Source organism: Phacochoerus africanus, chromosome 16 (assembly GCF_016906955.1).
Source record: "Phacochoerus africanus isolate WHEZ1 chromosome 16, ROS_Pafr_v1, whole genome shotgun sequence".
Taxonomy (NCBI): Eukaryota; Metazoa; Chordata; class Mammalia; order Artiodactyla; family Suidae; genus Phacochoerus; species Phacochoerus africanus.
In genome coordinates this window covers 51417058-51434218 of record NC_062559.1, presented here as the reverse complement: position 1 = coordinate 51434218, position 17161 = coordinate 51417058, and the positions used below count along the sequence as shown (strand labels likewise).

Genomic DNA, 17161 nt, shown 5'->3' with positions numbered 1-17161 from the left:
GGAAAGAGAACAGCCTGCCTGGGGGTTAGAAGGAACGGTAATAAGACCGGCGTGTCTAGAGCAGATTCAGGAGGGGAGAAAGACAACGACGCAAAGAGGTCAGTGTCTCCAGTGTCTGGATCACACGGGGCCTCCTGGACCCCTGACGGGTTTGGCTTTTACACTGTGGAGGAAAGGGGGACGTTGTCGGGCTTTGAGCAGAGAAGTGACATTGTCTGACCTAGGACTGCAGAGATTGTCTGTGGTTGCTGTACTGGCATCACATTCCGAGGAGAGAAAATGGTATCACGAGACCAACCTAAGGTTATGGCAGCGACCCAGGTGAGAAAGAGTGGGGGCTTGGACCAGGTGGGAGCCGAGCAGGTGGTGGTGAGAAGGGGTCAGATTCTAGACAGATATTTTGGAAACACGTTTGCTGACAGATGGGATGTGATGTGTGAGATAAAGACAGCGGTTAAGGATGGCCTCAAAAGTTTTAACCTAGAAGGACAGAGCTGCCTTTAACTGATACAGGAAGGGAAGGCTGCAGGTGGAAAAGGTTTAGGTGGAAAATATCTGAAGCTTGGTTTTGATCGATATTGGAGATGCCACTCAGGTGCCTGTGTCAGGAAGACATGACTGAAGGTCAGGAGAAAGGTCTAGACTACAAACATGGTATTACGTTTGTTAATGTTTTTTAAAAAGTGCAGCTATACGGACTTTCGTTAGTATAATAATTAAAATAGGATACACCATCAGGCTCTACACTGTGCTTAGACTTCATGGGAAATAGATAATTTACTGCTTGATACGTCCCTCTGTCACAAACAAATGACACAAATACACTATCAAGCTCTACATTGTTCTTAGACTTCATGGGAAATCATTTACTGCATAATACGTCCCTCTGTCACAAATAAATGAATGATTCTAACTTGCTCCAACGTCATCCATAAAGTTATAATTTTCAGGAGTCTGTTTTGACATCACAGGGCAACATCCGTCGGACATGCTGAGGTCCAAAGTTCCATTTGTCAATTTTTTTCTTTAAGCAGTGTAGTTTACACAGTACGTGAAAATAAATTCTTTACAAAGTAATCTGCAACACATCATAATAATAATTTCTAGTTATGCTTAGCTATTATTTTCTTATTATTTAATGAGTTTTAATTAGCACTCTGCATTTCAGATATTTAATATATTGACAAAAGGGCCTGTCTGGTTTGCCATCCTTTTCCAAGAAGGATTTAGAAATACGGAAACCAGAACAAGAAATTATTATTATTGCTGCATCATACTTGAGGGATTTTCCCCGCCACTTGGAGAATCTGTTGGACTAGAGTGTTGTCACTGAAGGAATCCTTCCTTTGCTGTTGGCACCTGGACTGTAGCGACCCCTTGACACAATGCTGTGTCCTCAAGACCTGCCACAGCATCTAGTCCACAGTGAGTGCAAAGAGAAGTTCGTTCAACTGAATGGAGCAGCACAATGTTCTCCAAAGAGTAATGCGTATACTGTGTGGGATGAGCCTTGTTGGGTTCAAGAAAAGAAATTCCCAATTTCTACTAGTTTGAGGACCATGGAAATTTAAAAATTTTTGGATCAAGACTAATTACTTAGTAGTTACGCATCTATCTAATTTCATCAGTGAGCTAATCGACATTCACAACTAACGGCTGACAACGGGATTATCGCGTAGTCAATTTTTATCAAAACCTCCCAGAATATATTTATACAACCAGACTATGTTTTTTTAATTTGTCTTAGAAGTTGAATTTGGTGTTTTCTGGTATTTGAGTTTCCTTCGGGCGTTACTTGGCAATCCCTCAGGTAAATAGTCAGAAGCCATGATGTCCACACACAGATAAACCATGCACTGTCACACCATAAATATACCAAATATGTTAGTTTTTCATTTTAAAAACAATTGAAAGTTGCTATGTCATTGCCTGGATGATACTTTTTCAATAGAACTGTTAAATATCGGACCTACTCCCGAAAGCTATGGCTTTTCTCACTTAAAAGGCTGAATGATTTTCCTCGTTTGCTGTCATTTTTGCTTTTCCTTCCTTAGTCTAATGCATTTTTCAGCCTAACTTTATCATGAAGCTGTTATTTCCACCATATTTTTACACATGGACTCTGAAAGCTTTGCCCATCTCTGTACAGCAAACATTGTTCACCCATGTGAAGCTCAGGTGTATACATGTAACTTCCAGCTCCCTCCATTTTGAGGGCTTTTTCATCGTATCACCCCAGCCCAGCCCCTACATGTATCTTGTACCGTATCATCTATGCTTCCACCTTTCAGTTTGTTGCTGCTGTTTAAATTGGAGAAGTCAAAGGATTTATCTTTATCTTGGGCTCCCTCTACTGTTTGGGATGGTACTTACCAACAAAGAGAGATTTGAACGCTTGATTCTAGCTAATGGGTGTGATTGGTTTGGGGGCTTTGTGTTGGTTTGGGGTTTTTTTGGGGGGTTGGTATTTGGGGAAGTATTTTGGCCAAGAGGTATGTGGCAGCTACAGGTGGGTGGAACATACAGTGTGAATTCACAACCCATCCATCAAAAGATGGTTGAAAACCCTAAGGATCAAATCTTTGCATTCTTTCTCTCAAAAGGAATGGCAATTAAGGTTGCAAAGTCTTAGATGGAGGTTATGTGAAACTGCGGGTATACACAGTATTTAGAACTGGTTTTAAGGTGAGGGCGGTTGTTCCCTCCGGATCCATCGCCCCCATCAGATTTAGCAAAGAACAGAATTTCCAGCAGCAGGGTGTCAGCTTTCACTGGAGGACGTTTCCAACCTTACAGCTGTCATTTGAGGAGCCACGAAAATTAACAGGGCGGAATTGTCTTAAAGAAGGAAATAAATTAAACATTAGACTTTCCCTTTAGAAATTATTATTTAGAATTTTAACGTAGGTCATATGTGAGGAACCACCATTTCCATTTAAAATGGCCCAGCAGAGGAGTTCCCTGGTGGCTCAGTGGGGTAAGAATCCAGCATTGCCACTGCTGTAGCTTGGGTCACTGCTGTGGTGCAGGTTCAATCCATGGTTTGGGAACTTGTATGTGCTGTAGGCACAGCCAAAAAAAAAAAAAGTATATATATATATATATATATATATATATAAAATGGCCGAGCAGAGAATCTGAGTCCTTTGGGCTCTTTTCTGGAATTCCAATTCCACACCAGTGCCTCAGAGGCCATAAGGTGCTCTGGGCAGTGTTTGGTCTTCAGCAAGGAACCAGCGGTGAGTTGTACCTGCCAAGGCCTGGAAGTGGTATCTGTTGTACACGGATCCATAGGTTGTCTTTGATTTTTCCTTTTGCCTTTTTATTACGTACTAGACTGGGAAGCTCGCATTGACAGCCACGGGCGGGTCTTTTATGTGGACCACGTGAACCGCACAACCACCTGGCAGCGTCCCACAGCGGCAGCCACCCCGGACGGCATGCGGAGATCTGGATCCATCCAGCAGATGGAGCAACTCAACAGGCGGTTGGTGACCGGCATGCAGTGCGCCCCTCTAAACCCGTGAAAGAATTGCAGCCAAAGAAACCCTCCCACCCCTGACCTCACACCTTTTTTTCACATTGTATGAGGGAACTGCCAAGTAATTAATCCATTCATAGTTAGTACTTGGAAAGCTAGACTTAGAGTTTGGTGGCAAAGACAAGCTAGGCCTGAGTGTTATTTAAAGGTGGAGCATCCTCTGTACATCTTGATGATCCAACACAGGTGTTCTTAGCCAAGGGCCCATGGGCCACCCCTCCCAACTCAGGTGTTCACCGAGGGTGCCAGGGTTCATGGACCCTCCAGAAACTGTATGCAAAACTACACGGGTACACATTTTTCTGCCAGACTTGTCCATATCTGTCATAAGACTCCCAAACCAGCCTGGAACCCAAACAGTTGAAAACATCCCAAGGATAGGTTCCACAGAATGCTAAAAGCTGCCCGGAGAAAAAGCTATCTCGTAAATCATGGTAGTCGTGCCTACCCTGGTCCATAATCACTGTATACTCGGAAATGTGAGTTCTTAAAAAGCTTTCATCATAGAAAAAGAAATGTTCTAAACATTCTTTGAGAATTGTTTTGTCTAAAAACTAGACCCCTTATTAGCTTTTAGTAAATATGTAAAGATGTCATTTTGTTTTCAACCTGCAAACAAAACCCTAAATAGTATCTCTCCCTTGCTGTGAGCTAACACCTGATATCTTGCTTCTTTAAGGCCAGATTAGTAGCTTTTGGATACGTTAGTAGCTAGGAATGCAGACTGCAGGCTCAACTTCAACTGTATCCACATAATGTCTTATGAGTGTGAAATAATGGAGAAAGATGGAGAGGGACTGAAAAAAAAATAAATGTGGTTTAGGGGACACAGCTATTGATGACAAATTGTTTTTTGAGCATTAACTCTATCCTTGGAGAAGAAAGTAGACAACTTAATACTATTAAAAATATACAGAAACAAAAAATTAAACTTCTGGTTCCTGTTGAACACAGAGGAGCATGTTTTAGGTGAAAGTCATCAGAATTCTTTCATCACTTGAGCATTTGGAAGATACTTGCTTTTCCATTTTTCCCCGTCAGTAGCCAAATGCTTGAGTCATTGATGAGAACCACAAAGGATTTTCACTGGCAGCATGGTTTTCACGGTCATTTCCACAGAACAAAAGCACATCACTAGGAAGAGCACATAAGATGTAAATGCAGGAGTTCCCGTCGTGGCGCAGTGGTTAACGAATCCGACTAGGAACCATGAGATTGCGGGTTCGGTCCCTGCCCTTGCTCAGTGGGTTAAGGATCCAGCGTTGCTGTGAGCTGTGGTGTAGGTTGCAGACGCGGCTCGGATCCCGCGTTGCTATGGCTCTGGCATAGGCCGGTGGCTACAGCTCCGATTCAACCCCTAGCCTGGGAACCTCCATATGCCGCGGGAGCGGCCTAAGAAATAGCAACAACAACAACAACAACAACAAAGACAAAAGACAAAAAAAAAAAAAAGATGTAAATGCACCAGAATCCATGGGAGGGTCCTTTCATGGTGATTGCACCACAACTCCTACACTTAAAAATGTGGAGGACACAGCACACTCGTTTCACATAGAGACCTCGTTCAGATACTATAGGCAGAAAGAGCTTCAAAGTCTGTCTTGCCAGACAGATAAGCTGAAATTGCTTAACAGGCTAAGTAACAGGGAGAGAGCATCATCAGGCTATATCTATGAGAGGTGTGCTTTGTACACTAAAACAGAGCAGTAAACTGGAAGCAGACGTAAAGATCCATGGAGGTTCATGGCGCTCAGGTTGTATAATATCAAAAATGAGGCCAGATCCATCCTGAACCAGGCCGCCGGAGAAGTGTGCAGGCTCTGATGTGTCCACCCCTGTGCCCTCGAGTGGAGCTGAGCATGCTGGGGGAGGCCAGGCTTAGCTGAATAGAAAGTTGTATTTGCTGCCTCCATCCACCTAGACAGATAAAAAGAGGAATTTAGCAATTTGAGAAAGTGCTTATTTCTTGTGAAAAAACTTACCGAGGGAAGGTCAGATAACCTTGAGATAAGTACCCAGGCTCCTTAATACTAAACCTATCACTTTCAAGCATTTACAGTTTCTCAGTGATGTGGCCTGATAACAGCAGGCACAGAACATATACTGTCAGTCTTTCACCCATCACAGCTGCGATCGCACACAAGGGTCATTTTTTTTTTTTTTTATCACCCACAATTATCAGGAGAAATTTCTATCCATCACCATGTCACAGCAAAATGGAAATATTTCTCAGTGTTGCAAGAACGTATTTCCCTTGACTCCTGATGGGGTGATTGTGAAAAGAGACGTGCACTGCACAATGCAGAGTGTCCCCAGGCAGCTCTGCGGTGTGGTGACCTCATTGCCCAAGTGGCTTTTGCGGCTTTGCAAAACGTTCCCACTGTAGGGTAGTCCCTTAGTGCCTGCCTCCCAACCTGCAAAGGCCCAACCCAAATGTCACATGGTCGCCAAAACCCACCCTGAGCCAGTGGCCGCCTCCTCTCCAGCACCACCTCAGGCGTTGTGTCTGCCACGGGTACCACCCTACCCTCTTTCCTCATTCATCCGTGTCCCTCCCCCCAGTGCCCGTAGGGGCCAGAGTTCAGCACAAGAGCATTCCCCAAGATACTCCTATACTTTCAGAATATTCTGAACCAATGAACTCTACCTTTGCCAATTTTATATTTTTATTGCACCAGCCAAAAATATACATACATATTCCAATTTTAAATAATCAACTTGTTTCATGTTTTAGTCATTTGGATAAAAATATTACACTATGAAAAAGTGCAACTTTTAAGTAGGAAAGAAAAGATCTTATAATCCCACTACGACCCCCAAGGATTAGATTTATTAAAAAAAGTCACTATCTTCAAGTTCCATACACAGTCTTTTATAGTTATAATGACAATATTTCGTTTTATATTCGTTTTTCACTTACTCTATACAAGCATTTTCATATTGCTACATAGTCTTAAGATTATCACTTCAATGATTATATAGTATTCCACCAAACAGTTGTAATTGTATTAATTTGCCATATTGTTGGATGTTTTGCTGTTTATCACTCTTTTGGATAAGGCCCAGGACATGTAAAAATATTAGGATTGTCTTAGAGCGTTTCCTTAGGGTTATATTTCCAAAAGAGCAGGCCAGGGGAGATCTACATAGTTTTGGTATTTGGTATCCGTGCTTAAATGTTTCTAAAGTGTTTCTACGGGTTCACGCTGCGAGCAGAGACATTTTCCCTTCCGTCTTTTCTTTGGTTTGTTTTGCTACCTTAAGCAGTACTCTGCTGTTGTGGTGCTTCTCCTGTGTCACTTCCTGGAGGCAGGGTCGACGTCTGTTCCCGTGAGTTTTTCTTTTACCAAGTTTAGCTCCTCCCAGGAGAATTGTCCGTCATTCTAGGCCTTGGTTTGGTTTGGTTTGGGAAGGTTTTCTCCTGCTGATTCGGTTTCGTGTGTGTTCCTCTGTGTGTCTGTTTACAAATTGGACATTCCAGTTGACTTTCTTACCAGTTTTTCTAAACTCTAAATAAATGTTTAACCTTTTTCTGAAAAAAAAAAAATGGTGAGGAGGGACATAGAATGATAATTCTTGATTTCGTAGGAAAGAACCCGCTTTGACTCCTTCTCTCATCGTCAAAGCAAAGAGAGCCTCAGAGGCTGCAGCCCTGCCCTCCCCGAACAATCTTCCATTAACTGCTGTGTGTCCTGCTTCCCCAAGGTGGTCCCTGCACCTCAGCAAAGGCCAGGGGTGGGGTCTGGCACCTGGCCTTTGAGGCGGTTGACTTAGCAAGGTGTGAGATAACCCAGGTCCAGCTGAGGACATGTGAAGCAGGTGGCAAAATTGCTGGCGTTTCCATCAAACAAGCTTGTAGTGACTCGTTAAAACTCTCTTTTGTGATCACCGCACTTTGGGAAGGAAAAGAGAGGCTCCAATTGGAGGTTTGCCCAGGGTGCTGCACGTCTCTGTTGCTGAGTGACACACACCCCAAACTCAGCGACACAAAACAACAACAACTGTGATCCTTATACTTCTCTCGTTGTCACGGCTGACTGGATTCACTGAGGCCCTTCTCTGGGGGTCTCGAGTTTGCAGCCAGAGCTTGGCCGGGCTGGAAACTCAGGTATCTCTAGGTGATGCTGGCCATTGGCTAAGACCTCCAGGGCTGGGGCTGGATATCCTGATTTTGTTTGTTTTTTATTAAAGTATAGTTTATTTATAGTTTATTTATAGCATTGTGCCAATTTCTGCTGCACAGCATAGTGACCCGGTCATACATATATATATATATTCTTTTTCTCATACTATCTTCCATTAGGGTCTATCCCAAGAGATTGGATATAGTTCCCTATGCTGTACAGTAGATCTCATTGCTTATCCAGTCTAAATGTAATAGTTTGCATCTACTAACCCCAAGCCCCCAGTTGATCGCACTTCCTTCCCCCTCCCCTCAGCAACCACAAGTCTGCTCTTATGTCTGTGAGTCTGTTTGTGTTTTGCAGAAAGGTTCATTTGTGCCGTATTTTAGATTCCACGTATAAGTGATATCATATGGTATTTGTTTTCTCTTTCTGACTTCCTTCGCTTAGTCCAAGACTCTCTAGTTGCATCCATGTTGCTGAAAATAGTATTATTATGTTCTTTTTATGGCTGAGTAGTATTCCATTGCATATATATGTACCATATCTTCTTAATCCAGTCGTCTGTTGATGGACGTTTAGGTTGTTTCCAAGTCTTGGCTATTGTAAATAGTGCTGCAATGAACATAGGAGTGTATGTATCTTTTTGAATTATACTTTTGTCCAGATATATGCCTATGAATGGGATTGCTGGATCATATGGTAGTTCCACATTTAGTTTTTGAGAAACCTCCATACTGTTCTCCATAATGATTGTACCAATTGACATTCCCACCAACAGTGAAGGAAGGTTCCCTTTTCTCCACACCCTCTCCAGCATTTGTTATTCGTAAACTTGTTAATGATGGCCATTAAGGTGGTACCTCATCTTAGTTTTGATTTGCATTTCTCTAATAATTAGTGATGTTGAGCATCTTTTCATGTGCCTATCGGCCATCCGTATGTCTTCTTTGGAGAAATGTCTGTTTAGGTCTTCTGCCCATTTTTCAAATGGGTTATAACAAGCCCTGCAAGTGATTCTGATGCAGCTCAAGTTGGAAAACCTGGCCCTAGAGAATAACAGTCCAGCCATTGCCAGGCAACTGGTAGGCGCTCCTTGCCCTCCCCATCCCTCCCGACCGGTTCCCTGGCACTGCCCACACCCACACACCCTGATGTCACCACCAGGCTTCTCAAGGTTCCTCAGGGTGAAGTCTTGGTCATGTGTTGTTTCCTCTGTGTACCCTCTCTGCAAGCTCCCTGATAAGTTCATACTCTGACTGCAGAAATCATGTGCCTTGGGTGTTTGCTCATCTTTGCTCACGTCTCTTCCACATCCAGGGCTTCTTGTTCACGTCACTGGAGTCACGGTTTATGTGCCTGTCCCCTCTTGGCTCCGTCTGGACTGTGAGTGTGCAGAGGGCGAGATCACACTCTAACCTTCTCTTTGGTCTGAAAGTCCAGCTCGGAGCCAGGCGCATTGGAAGAGTCAGTAAATGTTTAGTAAGGACCTTTATAGTTGACTGACCGGCCGACGGACTAGTTCTCCAACTTGGGAAGACAAATCAAAGGTGCCTTCAAATAAGCAGAAAGCATTTATTTGTCTGCCAGCGTGTTTTCAGTGTGTAATCTTTGTACCACCCTTGCCAGTCCAATCAGTTACCTGTGAAATAAAAACAAGCAAGCACAACTATTATTCTAGGTTGTAGACTTAACACTATCAGGTGGAAATTACTTGATATTTTAGTTGTAACATTTTAAGTTCCTTCCCACACCATTGTTTTATTTTCTTGAAGTATAGTTGATTTACAGTGTTGCCTTCATTTCTGCTCTACAGCAAAGTGATTCAAGTATACATGTATATATTTTTTCATATTCTTTTCCATGATGGCTTATCACAAGATGTGGAATACAGTTTCCTGTGCTATGCAGTAGGACCTGGTTATGTATCCATCCTACGTATGCTAGTTTGCATCCGCTAATCCCCACTTCCCAATCCATCCCTCCCCCAGCCCTCCTCCCCCTTGGCAACCGCAAGTCAATTCTCTATGTCTGTGAGTATGTTTCTGCTTCCTAGATATGTGCATCCCCACAGAATTATTTCAGACCTAGCCTGATCTTGTTTAATGAGGGGTAGAAGTGGTTTTTATAATGTTCTTTTTGCGTGTTGATTTTTTTTTTTTAAGTCACCATACTTGAAACTCATCATCACGGCCTACAAAACAAAAAGAAGTCAAATCAGGGAGTTCCCTTCATAGCTCAGCAGTAACGAACCTGACGAGTATTCATGAGGATGTGGATTCAATCCTTGGCCTCACTCAGTGGGTTGAGGATCCAGCTGCGGTATAAGTCCCAGACGTGGCTCGGATCCCAAGTTACTGTGGCTGTGGTGTAGGCCAGCGGGTGCAGCTCTGATTTGACCCCTAGCCTGAGAACTTCCATATGCCACAGGTACAGCCCTAAGAACCAAAGAAGAAGAAGAAGAAGGAGAAGTCAAATCATTCAGATGCCTGTCTGGCTAATTGTCTTGGGTGTCTTGGGGGATCTTAAGCATCTCTTTCCTGACATTTCTTGACATCCAAGACAATTTACAGAATTATCTGATTCAGAGCATCGGCCCCCAACAAGCCAACAAACCAAAGTTAACTCCCGTCTTTCCACTTTCTAATGCAAAGGTATCAAAATATTCAGCGGACCATTGCTACCGAGAGGCCTGAAGAGGATTCTGGCAGCCAAAGTTGTGAGCAAGTCCCGGCAGGAGGCAGCGGAGGAGGTGGTGGGAGCGACTCCGAGGCTGAATCCTCCCAGTCAAGCCTAGGTATGCGGGGAGGAGGCCCAGACTCCAGGGATGGGGTGGGGTAGGGAGAGCAGGGGGGGTGAGTGAGGTCAGGCAGAGGAGAAAGAGGTTCGGTGTCCTCAGGGTAAACAGAAATTTCCCACCAGGAACATAACGGAGAAGTGAAGTGAACTTGTACCTCAGCATCCAGGCAATTTTCTTGGTGGCTTCATCATTTCTTATTAAGTAAATGTATTTGTTGGTGTCAAAAGGATGTTTTCCACTTAGAAATAAAACATGCAAGAGTTCCCGCTGTGGGGCAGTGGGTAGTGGCTCAGGTTGCCGTGGAGGCACAGGGTTGACCCCTGGCCTGACGCATGGGCTAAAGATGCAGCATTGCCACAGCTGTGGCCCAGATTTGATCCCTAGCCCAGAGAACTGCCTTATGCTGCAGGTGCAGCCAAAATAAATAAATAATTAATTAATTGAAAAATAAAGCATGCAGTAATAATTCATGGTATACTTCCAAGGAGCCACGTGACAGCATAGGAGTAAGATTTGTTCACATTTCAAATAAAATACAGTCCCCGCTGAGGGAGGAACCTGGAAGTAAAGAGGTTTCCCGGTGGGCTTTGTACACCTCCCACCACCACCTGGAAGCATTTTTACCAGATATCATCGGTAACCGCTAGGAGTCTGGGGCTTGTTTCTTTGAATCTGCCTGAGTGGAACTCAGATAGATGAGAATATTCCAAAGGCAGAAGTGACTGGCTTCTTTTTTAGTTTTTTTTTTTTTGTTTTTAACTCAAGAAAAGTTGATTTACAATGTTGTGTGAGTTTCAAGTGTACAGCAAAGTGATTCAGTTACATATATACAACTTTTTCAGACTCTTTTCCACAATAGGTTATTACATTACAACATATTGAGCATAGTCCCCTGTGTTATACAGTAGGTCCCTGCTGTTTATCTATTTTCTATATAGTAGCGTACATCTGTTAATTCCAAACTCCTCATTTATCCCTCCCCCCTTCTCCTTTGGTAACCATAAGTTTGTTTCCTACAAAGAGACTGACTTCTAATTTCTATACCTGTAATGGCATCAGATTATCACCGTGTCATCCGATTAATCGAATGTCTTTTTAAATTGAGTAAATAATGGCAGATTGACAGCTACACAATCTGACCAAACAGTCATGTGCTTCCTGCCCCATCCTGCCAGGTCTCAGCCTTCTATGCAAAAGCAGAATAAGGGACATTTTCATGCCTTTTTTTTTTTTTTTTTTGGCTGCACCCATGGCATGCAGAAGTTCCCAGGCCAGGGATCAAACCCACACCATAGCAGTGTCAACACCAGATCATGAACTCGCTGAGCCACCAGGGAACTCCTTTCATACCCTCTTTTAAATGCACATACACAGTTCCACCAACAATTTTAATTGCCTCCATTCTATTCATTTTACCAGATATACTAACCAAACTGACAGGTTTGGGTTTTGTCCCTTTTGTTTTTCCTTTGTCTTTTTAGGGCCTCACCTGTGGCATATGAAGATTCCCAGGCTAGGGGGACGAATCAGAGCTGTGCCTGCCGGCCTACACCACAGCCACAGCAACACTGGATCCGAGCCACATCTGCAACATACACCACAGCTCACCGCAGTGCCGGATCTTTAACCCACTGAGTGAGGCCAGGAATCAAACCTGTGTCCTCATGGATGCTAGTCGGATTCATTTCCGCTAAGCCATGACAGGAACTCCCATTTTTTTCCTACTATTAATTTCTTTGTTTAACCTCTGAGAGAGGTGTGGTAAAGCGGTAGAGTAATTAGAAATGTGAGGGAGAGGGAACATAAATTTTCCTTCTGGGTTTGGTATTGGATCCGTTGGCATTTGCTGTGTAACAGACTATCCCAAAGCTTAGTGGCTTAAACTCACAGCCATGCATTCATCCCGCAGTTGTGCAGAGGGGACGGTTTGAGCTGAGTTCTGCTGGGTGGTTCCTCAGGCCTCTGGACTCAACACATGCATCCTTGGCCAGGTGTGGAATCGGCCGCCGGCTGGCTGGACTGAGATGGGCTCAGGGAGGGTGGTTTGCCTTGTTCGCCACGGCTTCTCATCTTGAACAGACTAACCCAAGTTCTCATAGTGAGGGTGAGAGTGGGGACCCACAGCTCTCTCAAAACTCTGGCAAATCCTGTTGGTTAAAGTGAGGCACAAGACCAACTCTATTCAACGTGGAGAGAAGCCACAAAGTCCCACACTGATGGGGATGCAGGCAGGGGAAGAATTGTGGTACCTTCTGCAAACAACCTATCATATGCTTAGCAACGTACAAAGAAAATAAGAAAAAAAGTCATTGGGATAAAAAAAAGATCAAGCATTTGATCCTAACTTAATGTACACAGGAATATTCCTAGGAAATAAAGATTCTTAAGGAGCAGGACACCTGGCCCCATCACTGTGACACCTGGTCAGATCACTATTCAAAATCAGAACCCACTCTGGTTGTGTAGGTCAAGGCTTGTGGGCTGCTGGCGTGGAGAAACAAGGGCTGTCTTTGAAATCGTCTTTCTCCAATGCATTCAGTTGCTTTGCTTCACTCTTTCCAGATCTAAGGAGAGACGGGTCACTTTCTCCAGTGAACTCACAAAAAATCACCTTGCTGCTACAGTCCCCAGCGGTCAAGTTCATCACCAACCCTGAGTTCTTCACTGTCCTGCATGCCAATTATGTGAGTATTCCCACACGCAGAGGGGGCCTGGCCTGACTACTGGCAAGACTCAAAACACAACTTTGCAAAGGTATTTGGTAGATTAAAGAGGATAGCATTTTAACTCAGGCAAGGGGAAAAAAAGAAAGAAAAGGGGAAAAAAGTGAGCCAGTCCCCTCTTTTTCACTCTCTGTGAATTTCCACAAAAGGAGAAAAGCGAGATTTGGAAATGCTGTAGCTTCTCTGGGTTTTTGTTAGATTCGAATGTATTGATGTCTGTGAAAGTGATTTGCAAATGAAAGTGTTCTTTTCTTATTGTTACAGTTTTCAAGGAACAAAATTATGAAGTTGACAGGTTCCCTTCAGCCTGAATCCTTTTATAAAAGCACTTTCATTAAAGAAATGTTAAAATAGACAAATAACTGGGTTTCCTTTTCCTATAATTCATTTTTCACATAACATGCTTAAGGTAAATTTGATGGAATTTTTATATTCATAGTTTTTTCATTTCTTCTTCTATTTTGATATTGTCAAGAAAGCCGTGACAGGATATGACTATAGTCATTACTTTTGATGCGGACAAACGTTTCCTGCGCTTCAGGCACAGATCTAAGGGCTAGGGTCGCAGAGGCAGATTAAGGGGACACCTGAACAGCAGCAGCCCCCCCCCACCCCATTTTGTGGAGTGAGCGACATGCACAAAGACAGGGCCTGACCTCAGGGAGGAAGGAGATGTTCTGAACACAGGCGATGCTCTGGCCACTGAGGGAGGGGCCCGAGGAGCAACTGCCGAATCGAGTCCCGAAGCTTAAAAGTGGGCGGGGCACATGTTCCTTTGGCGGCAGAAACAGCTAGGCTGTGACCCATCGGGGCTGTAGTGTGGTGATGGGGAGAAGTGGGAAAGGGGGCTTGGAGGAGGAGCAGCAAATCTCCTGGTACTTCCTGGAAGGAAGCCTGGATCTGCCTCAGTAGGTGACAGGAACTAGCAGCAGTCTCAGACCTCAGGTCGCAAGCGATCAGTGATGGAGGAATTCTTTTCCCTGGCGGAAGTGCGGGAGGGGGTCTGAGATGCGCTAAGACTAGAGGCTGGTTCAACAGCCCAAGGGAGCGATGATCCAGGGCTGCCCCGGAGAAGGCGCTGGGAGCAGGGGCAAAGTAACTCCACTCAGGAGATATTTCTGCGTGGAATCCGTGCTGTTTGGTACCACCGTGATGGAGAGGGGATGGAATGTGAGGGCTGCGGCACGCCTGTGTCCTTTCTCTTCCAGCCCTGCGTTAGGTGGTGGAATCCATATTAAGCAGTAGTTTGATTAGGGGAGGCAGACTGCGGCAGGGAGGAGGCCAGTTTTGAGCAGGTGCTATTCGAGAGCCTCTCACACATCCAGAGCAGCTGCCCAGCGGTGCAAGGGTGAATCATGAAGGGAACCAAGGATGCCAGATATTGATGCCCTGGGTATTGGGCACCAGGTGGCCCTGGACCAGAAGGAACCACTGTCCCAGGCTGCTCTGGCTGCAAGCAGTCTTTCCTCCCACCACACACACCCCAGTCCCGGGAAGCACAGTTAGAAATTCCTGAAACTTTCTTCATCTATTATCGCCGCCCCCCATGCACAAAAGTTTTTACAGAGGATTCAAGGGAGTGACAGACCTAACATCCAGCCTTAAATCCCCAGGGAACCTTAGCGAATACTTCCTGTTACACAGACAGATAAGAGGGCCAAGGCGGACCTGTGCAGTCAGAGGAGGAACGGGGAGGAGAGAGAGGAGTGATGCTCAGAGAGGTAGAAGGAGATTCAAGGGGGCAGAGCCTGGCTGAGGCAGGGGGGAAAGGGAAGGCCAGGCCAGGGTGGGGGGAGGAATGGGGAAGAGGGGCCGGAGGGGGAGGCGAGCTTTGAGATGCAGGACGGTCCGCAGTGTCCCAGGCTGCAGGGACAGCAGGTAGGTCCATGTGTGTTTTCGGAGTGCCGATGTTTCCTTCTGGAGCACCCCCTCAAGGCTCGCAGTAAACCCATTCAGCCATCACACTTCCTGCTAAGGTGCTCACGGAGTGCTTGCTCTGTGTTTCTCCTACCCCCACGCCCTTCCCCATCGGCCTGCCGGGTCTCAGAGTGCCTACCGAGTCTTCACCAGTAGCACCTGCTTAAAGCACATGATCCTGAAGGTCCGGCGGGATGCGCGCAACTTCGAACGCTACCAGCACAACCGGGACTTGGTCAATTTCATCAACATGTTTGCGGACACGCGGCTGGAATTGCCCCGGGGCTGGGAGATCAAAACGGACCAGCAGGGAAAGGTGAGCCTAACTGCCGTGTGGGCCTTACATCAGAAGGAGAAGACCTGGGAGCGGGAGGGGGGAGTTGGTGAGGAGACAGAAGCCTGCGCCTGAGACCCTCAATGGCCAGGAGGAAGGAAGGGATGCTGTCTGCATCCGGGTTTCTGTCTCCTGAGGTGGAGGATGTTTCCAGGCATCCCTGGCTTCTGCCCACGGATGCCCATAGCATCTCCACCAAGTTGTGACATTGCTGTAGTTCCCTTGGCGAGGGAGGGGAGTTGGGGACTGCAATATCATACCCAGTTGGGGACTATGGGCTACATATTTTTTAGTTTGGGTTTGGAACTTGAAACCAGATTCTGTTCAGTGACCTTTCTAGTGTCCTGCCTCCTTAGACAGCTAGCTGTCAGGGAATGAAATTATTAGTTTAATAGGAGTGCTATTATTAGATCATTCATTGTGATTTCCCTAATAAGCCTTCAGTTCTCATTAAAAGAGCCTGGCCAACAGGGACAGGCTGAATTGGGCCCATGCAATGTTACTGGCTTACATTTTTATTTTGTATGTCCCTAACCAATACTCTTTCCCAGCGATGTTTTAACATCTATGAGTTTGCTAAATTGAGAATGAGAATGCTTTTTTCTTAATTACCATCAGTCATCTCTGGAGTACCAGTGTATTTATAGGACAAGCCAAATGATTTACCAAAGACTTGTCCCTGCATCATCTGTTACAGCCTTTGGTAGGGACAATCCCTTCCTCTCATGGTGGCAAAGGAATCAGGAGCGTTGTCGGCAGACATGTATCTCAATAGGAAACTGCATCACACAGCTCCTTTCCTCTGTGACAGTGAACACGCAAAGCCACTGTCCCCCAAAGTGGGCTGATGGGGTGTCTCTGTACACTGGGGAGCCAGAAATTCCTGCCCCACAAACCCTTTAGCATGCTTCACAAGCCAGACCCTCTAGAGTATGTGGGGAAAGATTGTGTCCACGAATGCAAGTCCATTAGTACGTGAATGTCTGTATTTGCAGGTGAACTGCAGGGGGGAAGAGGGGGGGTGACTTGTGTAGGAGAAAAGCCGCCATAGCCGGAATCTGTTCCCCAGGACCTTCTTGTTTACTGGTTGTGGCCTCCACTGGGAGAATAACAGTGAAAAAATGATGTGGTGATAGTGTTCGTGCAAAGAAGCAGAGTAAGTTCCAGAACACCACGTCATCCTCTCATTCCTCGCTTGGCCAGTTTGCTTCTTGTTTTTACACATTCAGAGTCGACAGCCTTCACTTTGCACATGCACTCTTGAGGAAGAGGAGGGCTGGGGCTGAGCTGTTTGGTGTCTGAAGACACAGTCCTCCCCACAAGGAGGACAAAACAGTATCTGACTCATCTGCTGTCTTGAAAATCTGAGGAAGGGACACAGCCTCCACCCAACTTCAGTAGAGATGCCCTGTGAGCCTCAGGGGGGCTTCAGAGCTGAGCCAAGGAGGATGCTTATCATCCAAGATGGGGGGGCTGTGGGTGGTGGGACAGGCGGGACCCCCATCTGTGGCAGGTGTGAGATGGAGGTGGCCTCTACGAAGGAATGAACACACAATGACAAAATGAGAAGGGGTCGCTGAAGACCTACATGAAGGAAGCAGAATCTTTATCTGAGCAAAAGCCTGTCTTGTAATTTTCTTCAGAAACAGAAATGAATATCTTTTAAGATTGCTGCTTGTCATCTACAACAGAGAAACAGACTCATAGACACACAGAACTTGT

The 17161-nt window shown here is 45.3% G+C and overlaps 1 protein-coding gene across 2 annotated transcripts in view; it reads left to right on the top strand.

Annotated features, from left to right (window-relative positions):
* Window positions 1-17161, top strand: part of HECW1 (HECT, C2 and WW domain containing E3 ubiquitin protein ligase 1) — a 407661-nt gene that overhangs the window by 306720 nt on the left and 83780 nt on the right. For both annotated transcript variants that reach the window (XM_047763338.1, XM_047763339.1), the window contains 4 exons: window positions 3337-3487; window positions 10320-10462; window positions 13028-13149; window positions 15236-15421. In XM_047763338.1, the coding sequence (XP_047619294.1) occupies window positions 3337-3487; window positions 10320-10462; window positions 13028-13149; window positions 15236-15421 (602 nt within the window). The remainder of the gene's footprint in view (window positions 1-3336; window positions 3488-10319; window positions 10463-13027; window positions 13150-15235; window positions 15422-17161) is intronic.